Source organism: Mytilus californianus, unplaced genomic scaffold (assembly GCF_021869535.1).
Source record: "Mytilus californianus isolate M0D057914Y unplaced genomic scaffold, xbMytCali1.0.p SCAF_1, whole genome shotgun sequence".
In the NCBI taxonomy this organism is placed as follows: Eukaryota; Metazoa; Mollusca; class Bivalvia; order Mytilida; family Mytilidae; genus Mytilus; species Mytilus californianus.
Window position 1 is genome coordinate 86,439,503 of NW_026262581.1, and position 16,092 is coordinate 86,455,594.

A 16,092-nucleotide genomic window follows, 5' to 3' on the forward strand; every position below is an offset into this window, starting at 1 on the left:
AATTCAAAATCTCCCTCCCATTTCTTTTGTTTTTGTTCTTTCATATTCTAGGCATAAAAGCACTTTGTACAAAGTAAAACTTTATCCGAGACTTAAATTTCTACCACTTTGTGTATGGATACCACTATGTGGGTACTGCTATTGTGATACCAATATGTGAATACCTGACTACCTATGGCCTAATAGTCTCAAGTATCATCCACTTATTTGGTGATTATTACATACAGTTTGAAGCAGTTCATAAATGTTGTAATTTATACTTAAGCTTTGTTTTCTTTGTTGGCATAGCTGGTTTCAAGTTATCTGACAGTTGTGACTGTTTAGGCCCTTTTCAGTTTTTATGTGTCTTATTTTTTCTTATTTTTCCCATTCCAAACTATTGTCCTTCTGTATATATCTAATAAAGGTGAATCAAATTGAAAGGAATCCCTCTGTATTATCTGTCACACAGTATGCATTGGTCAATCCAGGAAAAACATTTAGTACAAAGTCAATTCAGTATTTGTACCTTTTAAAATATTATACATCCAGATGAAAAAAAAAAAAAAGAAATATGAAATGACTGATCTTTAATAAAAATATCAAAGAAAATTTTAAGCAGAAAATAAGTATTTAATAATGTTTGTTAAAATTAGAAATCAAAAATAAAACACTGAACTAAGAAAAGATTAAATCAAAACTTAGTCCTTTTCAACACAATACATACATATTTTAATCAACAACAAAAATTAAAGAAAACACATTTGTTTTATTGCCTTATAAACACAGAGAAAAAGAGAAAACATTTACCTTCAAATACACCTGTGAAGATTTTAATAAAACAAGATACTAAGACACATGAATGGAAATCTAACAATTAGCACTATATGTAAAACTCAAATTCCCATGGAAACATTGTCATCATTTAGTCAAAGATATTACTAAACCACTTCCCTATAAACTATCCATTTTAATCATTGAATTCTGGTGCTTGTAGCAGATAAAAAAAATAAATTCATAAACAGAAAATTAATAAAATATCAAATTGAAAAAATGACCCAAAAGACATGAAAATTAAATTTATAAATGAAACAAAACAGTTGCAAAAGTTTGATCAGCTGATTGTTTGGGCTTCTAGTTAGAATTATTATATTATTGGCAAAAAATGAGGGTACATAGAGACTGCTATGAAATTTCAGGCACATAAAGGTAAAACTCAATTCACAACTTTCACAGGTATAGAAATACTACTTTAGTCCCACTTGTAACATAAACTCATATAGAAAATGTCAAAATAAGCATAAATTGACATTTTCCACCAAATTCAATGAAAACAGGCTACTAGTAATTTCCATTGTTTTTTAGGACCACAAAGCCCATGTATCACTAAAAGTACTTAAAACTTTAAAGCTTGTTGTAACAAATGAACTATCTGACCTGAATATTTAGTTTGTTGAACACTGCACTCTATGTTTCCAAGGCCTACATGTGGTTGAAATCCATAAGATTTTGTTAGCTTTTGCCAAAATTTCTGTTTTAGTCTATTTCAGACCAACTTGGACTGTAAATGTCAAGCTTGACAATAGTTCAATTTACTTTCTCACATCAACTTGAATGACAGTTGAAAAGGACCAGTATCAAGTGTTATTTAAAATGGCTAGGGGCTCTTGTTAAACTAAAAATGAATTAAGAAACGTCAAGAAAAAACTACTACCGGTACATGTAAAACAAAAATGAAGCTTTTATGTGGTTATAGTATAAAATGTATGATCTGTTTACATCTGGCAAAAACCATGAAAAGGTTACTACTTATTTCTACACTCATCCTCTTCAACAGTACATTGTAACGATGGTAACCAATAAACAACAGTAAATATACATTTCTTTAAACAATAAAGAGGAAGTTCAACAATGATGTTCCCCACTGAAAGGTTCAAGTTTCTGCTAATCTTTTCCCATTCCAATAATTGTATCTGATTCTTAATTGATTTTAAAAATTCATTCATCTATTCCTACAGTGAAACATGTTTGGTTTGCTAACCTGAATTTTCTGCTAGCTTGTTATATGTTCTGGAAAAAGGACAAATCATAGAAAAACCAAATATTGGGTTAATAAAATATACAATTCAAATTATTTGATTACCGGTATATACCACTGCAAAGAAAGTATAACCAATTATTGATATTTTCAACTCCCTGCGATGTCTTGTTGTTGAGAAAGTTGTTGCCATAAATTTGTCTTAAAGCAAAATAATGTTTCTGGTAGGACATTAAAGCAGGCAAAAGAGTTTTTCCCTTCCTGTGAGGAATGACAAGTTTTTTTAACAAAAAGACTTTTTTATTTTTAATTCTCCATGTCTTATCATTTTGAAATTCTATACAGAAAAAGAATTTTAGATAAATTCTTGCAATACCTACTTTCTGTTTTTCTGATACACATTTAAGCATCATCATATTTCTAAAAATATGCTCTTTATTATTTACAATTAGCAAAATATTTACCTAATTGCCTAGCTTGATTAGTTCAAAAAGTTCTCATTACAAAGATAACAAATTTAGAGAATCGATCTTACATTCTGTCAATTTAGCATTACAAACTACCATAAGAAATACTTTAGTTTATATTAATTCAATATGTTTAGAAAATTTGATAGAGAAAGAAACTTACATGTAACTCTAGACATTACCATCATATTTAAGAAGAAGATGAAGCAGTTATGTAATGCTAGCTGACAATCCTTATCTTGATCAGCAGGTACAGTGTTTACATCACGTTGGTAGTAGGTGTAAAATAGTGCTGTCTTACTCAAACAACTGCCAACTTTTACTTCACAACAGCAATATAAACAAGTGTTAAAGGTAAGACAAATATTTCACTGATGAAAAATATTAATAAGCTGTTATAAACGATTTCACTGATGAAAAATATTAATAAGCTGTTGTAAATGATCAAATTTTTGAAAGTTGGTCATTAGTACTCTTTCTAGAAGGACAGTTGAAACATTGTGGGCTTGAGAAAGATATGAAAATTGAAATTGTTAATTAAATATTGAACAAAATTTGTTTGGTTTTAAAAAAGCTAAACACAGCTAAGGTCAATTTTTTATGACATTATTAGTCTCAGTTTAATATTTATTACATCATAAAGCAACTCAATCAGCATTATAAGAAACATTTTTACAGGGTCTCCAAGTCATGATTCATGTACACCAGCGAAAAACTAATGTTTTTACACCTAAAATTAATAAAATGCTCCGCTGGGCGCAGCTTGATAAAATCGCAGAGGTCGAACCCTGAACAGTTGGGGCAAGTATGGACACAACATTCAAGCTTGATACAGCACTGAATTTGGATTGTGATTAAATATTTGACACAGCACAGGTTTCTGACACAGAATGAATGTGGTCTTCGAACTTAAAAAATTTTAATTTACCTATTCAAACCATATCATTATTATTTGCTTTTATATATAAATCAGAAATAACCAATTTAAAACGGAAAATTTTAAAGAAAAAAAAATCCCCCCCCCCAAATTTTTTGAACCCCCTTCTTATTCATCACCCCCAAACTCAATCCCAGCCTTCCCTTTGTGGTATGGTACCTGCAGTACAATTTCAGAGAGATCCATACACTTGAACACAAGTTATTGTCTGGAAACTAGAAAAATGCTTGTTTTTTGGCCCCAAATTCCTAAAAGTTTAGGGCAATTACCCCCAAACTCAAACCTAGCTTTTCCTTTGTGATATGGAACCTTGTAGTACAATTTCATAAAGATCAATACACTTACACACAAGTTATTGTCATGAAACTAGAAAAATGCTTGTTTTTTGCCCCTAATTCCTAATATTTTGAGGCAATTACCCCCAAAATCAATCCCAGCATTCCCTGTGTGATATGGAACCTTGTGATACAATACAGAGAGATCCATACACTAACACACAAGTTATGTCTGGAAGTTACAAAAATGCTTATTTTTGGCCCCTTTTTGGCCCCTAATTCCTTAACTGTTGGTACCATAACCCCCAATATCAATCCCAACCTTCCTTTTGTGGTATTGAACCTTATGGTTAAATTTCATAGAGATCCATTCACTTAAACTAAAGTTAGAGTGCCAAAACCAATGTGTCTTCGGACGACGACGATGACGCCAACGTAATACCAATATACGACCACAAAATTTTTTTGCGGCTGTATAAAAACCAAATCAACCAGACCAAGTTTGTTGGAGAACTCTATCAAAATAAGACTGACAGAATGTTTTTAGTGGTCCAAAACATTCCATGAAATTTCTGATCAATTTCAAATAGGCTTCTCCATTTAAATTTGTTTAAACAAAAAAATTTTGAATCTTTCCAACAAACAATTACACTGATTCTGAAACCATAAAAATGAAAACAAGGGAAAAGAAACTTAACCTGTCTTTAGTGGTCAGAAACATTCCACTAAATTTCAACCAATTTGAAAAAGGGGTTCTCCAATTACCTACCAGAACCACAAAATTTTATGAATTTTCCCAACAAGCAATAATCACATAGTGCTGGCTACTAGGCATATGGTAGCCCTGGTGACTGATAAGTCCTTCAGCATCAGAACCAATCCAGAAGTAGTACATAAAATATATGAATGATATTAATTTCTAACAGTCTTCAAATTTTGACAATCTTTGACTCTGAATCTAACATGATGAAACTTTAAATTAAACTCACTTCTTCAAATATACACAATTTTTATACTAAGAACTCAATTTGTAGTATCAAAAATTAAACTAAAAGAATAAAATTCCATTTTCATCAGCATATTTTACTCAACAACTTTAGTGATACTCTTAATTTAGAATACAAATTAAAGAGATGTGGGTATAGGTGAATGGGACAGCAACCCAGCAAAGCACTAAAAACCGCCAAAAGACTAATAGAGGACATAATACATCATTTGCTTGTGATCTTAACAAAATTTGTGTATACATGCTACTGAAAGATTTATTGTGACCATAGATTACACTGTGATGCAGCTTTTGTATCTGTGTTATCTCCCTTACACTAGGGGCAATGTTATCATTGATGATATACATAATGCATCTTGAAACTGAAAGCCTATTTTTACAATCATCAATTGGCATTAGAACTGTATCTGGACGACGAGAGAATGCACTTTTGTTAACTATACAACACAAATTTATCATAAGGAATTTATGCACAGATAAAACAATGGAACCATTTTCAATTTGAAATTTTGTGGAATGAAGGGGTCACATGCATGACGATTTTTGGGCAAAATTCATAAATTAGGTTGTGAAGAATTTACCCCATTCTAAACAACTTATGTTCACTCTGAAAATCAATATCAGGATAAACGGAAGGTTGAGCCCTGACAAAATTGTTTAACCCAGCCGCATTGTGCATGTACATGTCCCAAGCCAGGAACATGTAATTCAGTGGTTATCCTTAGTTGCTGTCTGCCATATTTATTTAAGCATAAATCAGGCAGTTGGTTTTCCCTTTTGAATTTTTTCCCATTTTGTCATGAGCTGGCCTTTCATAGCTTACTAAACAGTTCTGGTTTTACTCATTGTTGAAGGCTGTACCATGACCTACAGTTGTTTACATCCTCATCCTTTGGTCTCTGGTGATAATTGTCTCATTGGCAAACATATCACGTCTCTATTTTTATAATGACGACCATGCTGAACCATTATAAAAGTAATTTAAACAACAATAAATTGATATTGTACAAATATTAATTGATTGAAAAGCCAAGGGTTATGCTGAGTCACTGCTATATTTCTATTTTAGAAGACCATGTGTGAGTTCAGAATAAAGGGTTATGCTGAGTCACTGCTATATTTCTATTTTAGAAGACCATGTGTGAGTTCAGAATAAACAGACTCCACTGTGTTGATAAATGAATCTTAAGATCATTGAGATGGTTTACATGTAGTCAAAAGAAACAACACAAATCATCTGATTCCTCACATTCAAGTTTGACACTTGTATGATCCTGTTAATTGAAGAAACTAACAAAAAACAAAGAACTTGACTTTTCTGATATATGCAAAAACAAAGTTTGGTGGTTCTTACTTTGACTTCAAAAATATGGTAAACTAAGAGTTGGATTATGCAATCTCTTAGCAGGGGTTCAAATCAATGGAGGTCAGAGATTCATTCCCTTTAATTATAAAAGTGGACCTTTATTAGTAGAATACTACGTAATTAGTAAAACACCAAAGACATGGATATTCCATTCCTGAGAGTAAATTTTTCATTGTCTAAGTTTTTTGGTTACTTGCAGTAGCCAGTACCATTAACTCATTTAATTTTCCCTATAGCAATTTGATATTGACACCTCTTAGAAAGCAAAAAGGAAACTGATCAAGACTATAAACTGGAATAGTAAGTGGTCGTACTTCAAAGTTAACATACAAATTCCCAAAACCAATCAATTATTGTTATCAATTTTTTCATGTTCTTGCAATGAATATTCCAATCTATCTGGATGTGGGCCTCATCTGAAAAAAGGGTAACATTGTTCCTGAACAGAATAGTTATTTTTGGTAAGCTTGATAATATTCATAAATCTGTGAGTTATCTTAAAAGTTTATTAATCTTGAAGACATCTAAATTAAGGTCAATTATTTTAAAATTTTTGATAGCAACAGATCTTTCAATGTTATTAAATATCTATAATACTGTGGCAACTATCCTAAAATAAACAGATTTCAGTGTATTTATGATCTTTGAAGTTAATTGAAGAATGCTCAAGGCTCTAAATTTGTTTGAACTAGCAAACTTAAGGCACACAAGCAAACATATTGCCTGATATGGTCTTTCAATAATGAATAGATTTTTACACTGAAGAGCTGGTCCAATTACTAACAAAGTAATAAAAATGATGCTTCTCCTACAAGTCGATCCATTTAGATGCTGAAGTATACATGGGATACACTTGATCTTGATATCAGAAAGCAATCTCTTGTAATCCTACGCATACTGGATTTCTACTATTTCAATACACATTACTAATAACCAAGAGAAATTAATGTAGAATGTGTATAATAATACATATCCCTTTTAAGACTGTATTTAATAAAAAATATAATTTTGAGAAATTATGTCACAGAAACACAAGAATGCTCCAGAAAACCATGTAATATTGAGTTTCATAACACTGAAAAAAATAACAACTAAAATTGAGAATGGAAATGGGGAATGTGTCAAAGAGACAACAACCCGACCACAGAACAGACAACAGCAGAAGGCCACCAACAGGTCTTCAATGCAGCGAGAAATTCCCGCACCCGGAAGCGTCCTTCAGCTGGCCCCTAAACAAATATATATACTAGTTCAGTGATAATGAACGCCATACTAAACTCCAAATTGTACACAAGAAACTAAAATTAAAAATAATACAAGACTAACAAAGGCTAGAGGCTCCTGACTTGGGACAGGCGCAAAAACTATCTGTTTATGTACCATACCAATGTTTATGTCTACTGAGAACTTATATATGTTTTTTATTTGTGTTTGCAACCTGTTTAGATGTAAGGATACATAGAATATATTGTTGGACCTAAACGCTTTGAAAGATTTCAGTTCTTCCTCTTAAACTAGCTGTGTTTTGTTTTCTCTACTGTATCAATATTATTTTATTGAGTTAACCACCTTAAATACATTTTTTTTTATGATATCTTTCAGTGGATTACTTGTCTTCTACAGATTAAGATGAAAGGAGAAGTCAAATTTAACCCCATAGCATTTGTATGTGCCTGATCCAATTCAGCCTGTTGTTTTTGGTATTTCTTTATCTATTCACACTGGTGTAGCATCTGTGATAAAAAGTGGTTCTGTTTTTCATGTAACTAATGATCATGAATGCTTACTTTTACATAACTTTTATTACGATAACCAAAAATAGTTCAGCCTAAAACATACAAGCCATTACTAATGTGTTTAGACAGCAAATTAGGAATATATTAAACTGATGTACTGGTAAGATGTTTGGTGGTCTCAGCTTAATAAAAATTATCTAAAATCCAAGCAATTAAAGCTGCCACATAGAGGTGACACTTATCCAATGCTAAAATCTATTTGTTTAGTCTTTTTTTATAGACCTCTGTGTCATGAGCTGTTGGGTTGCTGTTTCTTTGATGTTTGCCCAACATCTCCTCTTTCAAGAAGCAAATGATGTGTTGATTGTAACCTACTCTATAATCAAGAAAAAATATGCTTCCTTTGAAGTGAGATAAAATCCTAAACTACATAACATTGAATTATTTATTTTAATCAAGTTAATTTCTAATCTAAAATGAGTCATTTTTATGTAAATGTACTGAAAATGTTGTAAAGTGAACCACCTCTCAGCTCTAATAACATACCCTACACATGTGTGTAATTAGTTTATCAACATACCTTTGCAAAGACAACACATAATACAGCCTGACCCCATTGTACTGTAAAAATCACACCTAAGATGCTATATTGTTATATACATCTTTATATATTCCTTATCTGTTACCCATGAAAATATTACACATGTTCATTACAGGAGAGAAATCCATGTCAATTTCTGTTGTCCAAATAATATGCTTGGGTAATTTTGGGTTGTTATCTGTACACTTCCATTAATCAAATACTGATGTGTCTATAGTTGTGTTTTCTGTGGCCAGGTATTCAAACTGTTACCTGTTACCTGGTACAGATATTGTAAATCTCCAAAAATCAAAACAAGGAAATAAATTTAAACAATAAAAGTTTATATAATAAATACATATATGTATTTATCATTTTCCTATTCAAAATATTTCAAAAATTTAGGTTGAAATTTCATGGTGGGGAAATTCTAAAACCGAAAGCAACTCAGGTGTAAAAATGTACAATAGAAATGTTTTTCTTCAATTAAACATTTTTATGACACAGAAAGTCTCTTAAATATTACAAAGTTTATCATCTTCCCACAGTATAGAATGATCTTTATGACAACCAGAATGTCTGATCAAATCATTAGGTGTGTAGGTGTCCTCTTTAATTATAGCTTGCTCCTTTTCCCAGTGATCTTCATAGAAGATATCTTAAAAATTAAGGTCACTGTAACTTTAAAAGATTAAAATAACACTGCCAAATAATATCCTAACTTTCTTTTAAGTTTTTGATAAAAATTGTGAGTTCTCAGACTGATATGCCTTATTATGCAGAATAAGATTTTATACATGTATATAGTATTCAGCCAAGATTTTATATCATATCATGGTAATCCCCATTTCTGATTGGAACATGGTAATGATTGTAGCATCATGGTACTCTTATATTAGATGCCCATGGGAAAGGAATGATATTAAGCCAGTTTATGTATCCCCTTAAGATATGGAAACAAAAGCATAAAGAATAGAGAAACAGTAGCAGAAATATAAATGAGTTTGAATTTTGATTTAGAGTTAAGAAGATGTTATTTAAATATAATTAAAATTTAGGGGTTGTCTTAAATATTATTTTAGCTAGAAATTTTTAGTGATGATGTCAGTTACCTCTGTACAATGTCATCAACATCAGTCACACATATCACATAAATCAATATTTCAGCAAAGAATTTTATTCAAAATTTAAACAAATTGGATATTTTGACCCTCAATTTTTGAAATGGAAGAGCATCAGACTTTTAAGGACCCCCATTTTACATACTGAAACAGATGAGCTTTAATCGATGTTGTTTCACAGATTTATGCAAATCTATATAAATACAACAATGAAACAATGTATGTCCATTGAATAAATTAGCTTAATTCGTCAAACTGGGACTAGATCAACTACACACATTAATCATTTGCATGTAATAATCCAGGCTCCAGCTTAATCATGAAACGAGGATACCCAAAACAATTAAGTCATTTGAGGACAATGCATTACAAAACAGTTAGTAGTCACCAGTCACTGTGGGAAAAATGGAAGAAACTTACTATTTTGGTCCACATGGTTTTGTTCTACTACAACAGTAGAGGTTTTGTTTTGGTCATTATTGATTTCAGCAGACGTCTGCTCAATTGACGGCCCTTCTTGTGTTGATGGTTTTATGTCCAATGGTTCTTTCAATACACCCTTCTTGATTAATTCTTCTCTGGTTGATCGAACTGAAATCTTTCTTTCAAGTTCTAAAAAGAGAAAAACAAAAACTTATAAAAACATTTTCTAATTGGTATAAAAACTCATTAGGTTTACATCATATTCTCATCTGGTGAGTATATAAAAACTTAATAAAGCTTTCAATAAAGTTATATATTCTTTATTCCCTTAAACTGACCTGAACACAAAACCTAATGTAAGCTATTGAAAAGTATCAAAGCCAATGAACCATGACTGAGGGGGCGGGGGGCATATAATTCCCATGGAAATGAGATGTGCTTATGTTAATACAACTGCACACCAAATATCATTGACTTACCATTAGTTTCAGGTGTGGATAAAAATGATAGCCTCATACTTATAGACTTTGCACACCATGTCCAATAACAAAAGATAGCCTTTCATATAGACTTAGTAAATGGACTGTCACTAATAAAGAACTGTATACTTTTCAGATCATAGGTATACAAACTAAAAGTCATAGCTTCTAAAGTACCAAATTCCCTTTGAGTGGGTATAAATACTAAATAGGTATAGCTTATAAAGTACCATATTTTCTTTATGAAGGTATAAAAATTCTCTTCTGGTGGGTTTAAAAACACTGAAAAGCTACAGCTTATAAAATACCATATTCTCTTCTTGTGGGTACGTATAAAAACTGAAAAGCTACAGCTTATAAAGTACCATATTCTCTTCTTGTGGGTACGTATAAAAACTAAAAAGCTACAGCTTATAAAGTACCATATTATCTTCTGGTGAGTACGTATAAAATCTGAAAAGCTACAGCTTATAAAGTACCATATTATCTTCTGGTGGGTAAGTATAAAAATTGAAAAGCTACAGCTTATAAAGTACCATATTCTCTTCTTGTGGGTACGTATAAAAACTAAAAAGCTACAGCTTATAAAGTACCATATTATCTTCTGGTGAGTACGTATAAAATCTGAAAAGCTACAGCTTATAAAGTACCATATTATCTTCTGGTGGGTAAGTATAAAAATTGATAAGCTACAGCTTATAAAGTACCATATTATCTTCTTGTGGGTAAGTATAAAAATTGATAAGCTACAGCTTATAAAGTACCATATTATCTTCTGGTGGGTATACAAATTTTTGCTAATCTGCTTCATTAAAGCAAATCTTTACTTACTTGTTATTTAATTTAACCTCCCTGATATTTGTACTGTTTGCAATATTTTTTGTAATACTTGTGATAACTGTATGGAATTAAAACTCCCTGCCTACACTTAAATGACTATAAAAAGTAAAATAACAAAAATACCGAACTCCAAGGAAAATTCTAATCGAAAAGTCTCTTATCAAATGGCAAAATCAAAAGCTCAAACCAATCAAATGAACGGAAAACAACTGTCATATTCCTGACTTGGTACAGGCATTTTCTTATGTAGGAAATAGTGGTCTAAACCTGGTTTTATAGCTAGCTAAACCTCTCACTTGTATGACAGTCACATAGAATAATGTGGGTCTGACCATCAGACATACACAGAAATGACAACAAAATCATCTCAGTACACACAGACAATCAAATAATTACTGAAGGCAAGGTTGTTAAACTACCTTGGGTTCAGAGCAACCATTCTCAGAAGGTTGACTTGGTTCCAATAAAACCACATAAAATCATAGTGCAGACACAATTGTGAGGCTGGAGAAAATAAAGAAAGACAAGCATTAAATAGACATCTCTCTATTTAAAAGAAGACAACTGATACCATGGTATGGCCAAACATAGAATCTTGTTGTATTCACCTTTCAAAATCATACAGAAAGAATGTTTAACTTAAAAAAATGCATATTAAAAAGAGAGATTATCTTTGTGAAAGCTTCCCTTTATTCTCAGTTGTAATACACCATTAAGTGAGTTAAAGGTTGTTCAGATATACTAAATGGTAAAATAATTACTGGTATAAAATAAAGAGTTTTTCATCCTGCTTCAATGATCTGTATCAATATTTACAGTAAAACAACCCACAGTGATCTACTTGAAGTCTATCATACTACAGTATGTTAAAAACATGTAATGTTTTGTAAATACTTGCCACCTTCTTATTATGAAGCTTTTTAAATGGAAGCATCTTAATATTTTTAAGTAGGCTCTCTGTCGCTTATAAAAATGATAAATGAATACAAAAACTGGCAACAGATGATTTGAAAGTCACAAAATACCAGAAAAAGTAACAATGATACAGCCATAAAATGTAAGCACAGGTTACATGTAAGTAGTTGTTGTATGTCATATCTAAATATTGTTTGTTATTAAGAGAATTGGGTGTAAATGGCTGATCTTAGTTTGTTTCTGTTAAATTCACAACTTTGGTAGACCACTTGACATATAGACACCTGTTGAATACTGTAGACCAGGATGATTTAGACATATAGACACCTGTCAATTGTTGAATACTGTAGACCAGGATGATTTAGAGCTTGACATATAGACACCTGTTAATACTGTATGTCTTTTGGTTATTTCTGTCACTGGGTTGCTTTCTCATTTACAATTGCCCTACATCTTCCTTTATTCAATAAAGAGCTGCGCCATGAGTAAATGATAAGCATGTCGATTTTTCAACGAATAAAGTTCCATAACTCCTCAATGTCAGAAATTTTTAAAAAAACTAAAGGGAGCTTATTTTAATAGATATAAACCAGTCACCCAAGTTTTCCTGAAAACTGCTTACAACATTTTTGAGTTATTGTCCGAAAAACCCCCCTTTTTTTATTAATAAAATCCAATAGCTAGGAAACGTAAAATCTAAAATTTATAAAAATCGCCAAAGATTCATGAAAATTGGTTAAAGCGTTTTTGAGTTATTGTTCGAACACTGAAACCCCCCCCCTTTTTTTTTTATAAATAACAATCCAATAACTCATAAATGTAAAATCTATTTATAAAAATGGAAAGGGAGCTTATGTCAATAGATATAAAGAATTTACCAAAGTTTCATGAAAATTGTTAGAAGCATTTTTTGAGTGATTGTCCAACATGTTGACGAAGGATGGACAGACGGATGGACAATGGTATACCATAATACCTACCTTAAACAGGCATATAAAAATCAGACCATCTGACAGCTGAAGAAAATCTGACCAGCATATACACAAAATTTTTATAACTTACTGATAAAATAGTCAGTTTAATATAGTAAATGTTGACTTTAGTATACTATCCTATCTGTTGCAATATTATACCATATATATGAACCATGACCTTGTACAAACATTTACTATCCTTTTCGAAATTTACATTTCTGCTTTCCTAATTTTTATCAAAGACTAAACATGCTAAATAAGTCAAAATCAAAAATTAAAAATGTTTTTAATGAATTGATGTACACATAAGTAAACCAGTGCTTATGGCAATAAAAATCTACTCAGGTTAATTGGACACTAAGATATCTTCATGCAATAAAAGATATGACCTAATGTAGAAATACCTGCCTCTACACTATATAAGACCTCACACTGAATTAAAGCACACAGTGTCAATGAGTTATAATAATGGATCATGTGTCAAATATAAGGATAAGAACATGCTGAGGACTTCGTACAGTGACATATTAAGTAATGACTTATTCTGAGGGCCCTTTTAAGTATCCTTCCAAAAGTATATGCTTAGTCAGCAAAATTTTTATCATAACAATTTATGATACAGTTATAAGAAATGAAATAAAAATTGTGATAAATTTATATTTTTCCTTTAGACACACTTACCACTATTACGGTGACACAGTGATTAAGTATACAGAATATAATACAGAGAAGTAATACACATTCAGCTAAAGACAATGACATCTAAATGGACAATGTAGATCAATTACATCATGCAGTGATGTCCTAGGGCCCACTAATTCCATCCTGATAAAAATATTGATGTGACTAAGGTTAAAAATCTCTGCTGAATCAATCAACATGAAACAAAAGTCTACAAATCAATGTTAACAATGTAAGGGGAGAATTTATTGTATTTCATTGTAATATTGACTGACAGAAAAAACAATTTCAAAGTCACTCTTGTTACCACATCTATTATAAAATTGGTAACATGATATAATATCAATTTATTTCCTGTTATGTTCAAAAATTCAGGTCAAATAAAATGCACACAGAAGACAAGCATATTTGAAATTGAATAAAATACATGAAACTGACTTTTCTGATATATGAAAATCTGTTCAGTTTCATTTAAAATGACAATCTGTCAATTAGTTTTGACTTTGACTCATAAACATGTCTGCCCCTTTCCTCCTCTCACAAGTAAACAGTGCTTAATGCACAAGATTATTCAAATTATCCAAGTTTTAGTTTACTTTGAAGCTAGAGGCTCCAAAGAGTTTGTAACACTCACCTGACATTTCTGCATATAAAATTGATAGATGCAAATAGCTATCAGCACCAATATTGATTATGTATATCAATGCATTGTGGCAAGCAATTATATAAAAACTCTTTCAAATCCTAAGGAGATTTGTGGTTCATAGTGAGTCACTGTAAATTGTAAGCTTAGATTTTCAGTTCGATCCAAAGATAACTATTGGAGTTTGTTAAAACAAAATTTGAAAGGAGGACATGAAAGGTATTCTGAGGTTTAAATCAGGTAGGTATTAAACAGTGTATGCAAATTCCCTAGTTAGGGGTATGCAAAAATAAAAATATATTTACATGTTCATTTTGAAAGCTGAGCAAGGTGCCAAATTTTAATAATCTATGATCCTTTTTTACCCTTCTTTATAGAAAGTTTTAGGCATAAAGATGGCATTTTTCGGAATTTATATTGATTCACTCATAGGGTCTTTCCATCGGAAATAAACACATCTATTCTAAAATCAGTTGTTGGCATGATACGGGTTATGTTCTTCTTGTTTATTTTATGATGGTATGATACTTAACCCCTAATGGGAGTGATTGTACTTGATTTTCATATGATGAAGACATAATCTTTCAATCAGTTTAATTGATGTCTGGAGCTGGCATGTCAGTAAATGCTAGTAGTCCTTTGTTAATTTATGTTGATCCTTGTCATTTTGCTTAGTTTCTTCTGTTACCTATTATAATATCGGACTCTGAAATCTTTTAAACTGAGTTTTACTGTGCATATTGCTGTGTGTTTGTTTATTCTACACTGGCTGGAGGTATAGGGGAGGGTTGAGATCTCACAAAACATGTTTAACCCAGCCACATTTTTGCGCCTGTCCCAAGTCAGGAACCTCTGGCCTTTGTTAGTCTTGTATGTTTTTTAATTTTGGTTCATTTATATGTTTCGGAGTTTAGTGTGCACCCATTTTCTTTGAACCGGTATACATTTTTGTTTAGGGGCCAGCTAAAGCCATGTCGGGGCTGCGGGATTTTCTCACTGTGTTGAATCCCATTGGTGGCCTTGAGCTGTTTTCTGCTCTTTGGTCGAGTTGTTGTCTCTTTGACACATTCCTGTTTCCATTCTCAATTTTATTTTATATCATATTTTGAACTGCAGATCTTTTAGGAACCTGCACTAAGTGCTTCTAAAAATCTTTCCAATCATATACTTCATTTGGGACTTTAAAAAGCCTCTACTCCAGCAATATAGCTCATTGTTGAAAGCCATACAGTGATCTATAGATGTTAACTTTTATGTCATTTGTTCTCTGGTGGAGAGTTGTCTCATTGGCAATCATAACACGTCTTCTTTTTTTTATAGCAAATGTTTTCCGAGATTTATATATGCTTTTAGATTTTGTTTCCAACTCATATAAGAATCAGTAAACTTTTTAAGTCTAGATGTGAAATCCTTATGCCATGATGGTGTCCTTTTTGGAGAAAGTATTAACTGAGGACTGTAAGTGTTTAATGGGGTTTTACTAAAACCAGCTAAAACTATGGTGTAATGAAGGGATCACCCTCTCAGTAAAATGGTTTAGAACTCCAAAGTCTAAAACTATGGTGTAATGAAGGGATCACCCTCTCAGTAAAATGGTTTAGAACTCCAAAGTCTAAAACTGTGGTGTAATGA

The 16,092-nt window shown here is 31.6% G+C and overlaps 1 protein-coding gene across 4 annotated transcripts in view; it reads right to left on the bottom strand.

Annotated features, from left to right (window-relative positions):
• The window catches only part of LOC127725424 (phosphatase and actin regulator 1-like), a 71,051-nt gene that overhangs the window by 27,541 nt on the left and 27,418 nt on the right, over nt 1-16,092 (bottom strand). For all 4 annotated transcript variants that reach the window (XM_052232372.1, XM_052232361.1, XM_052232382.1 and 1 more), the window contains one exon: nt 9,926-10,117. In XM_052232372.1, the coding sequence (XP_052088332.1) occupies nt 9,926-10,117 (192 nt within the window). The remainder of the gene's footprint in view (nt 1-9,925; nt 10,118-16,092) is intronic.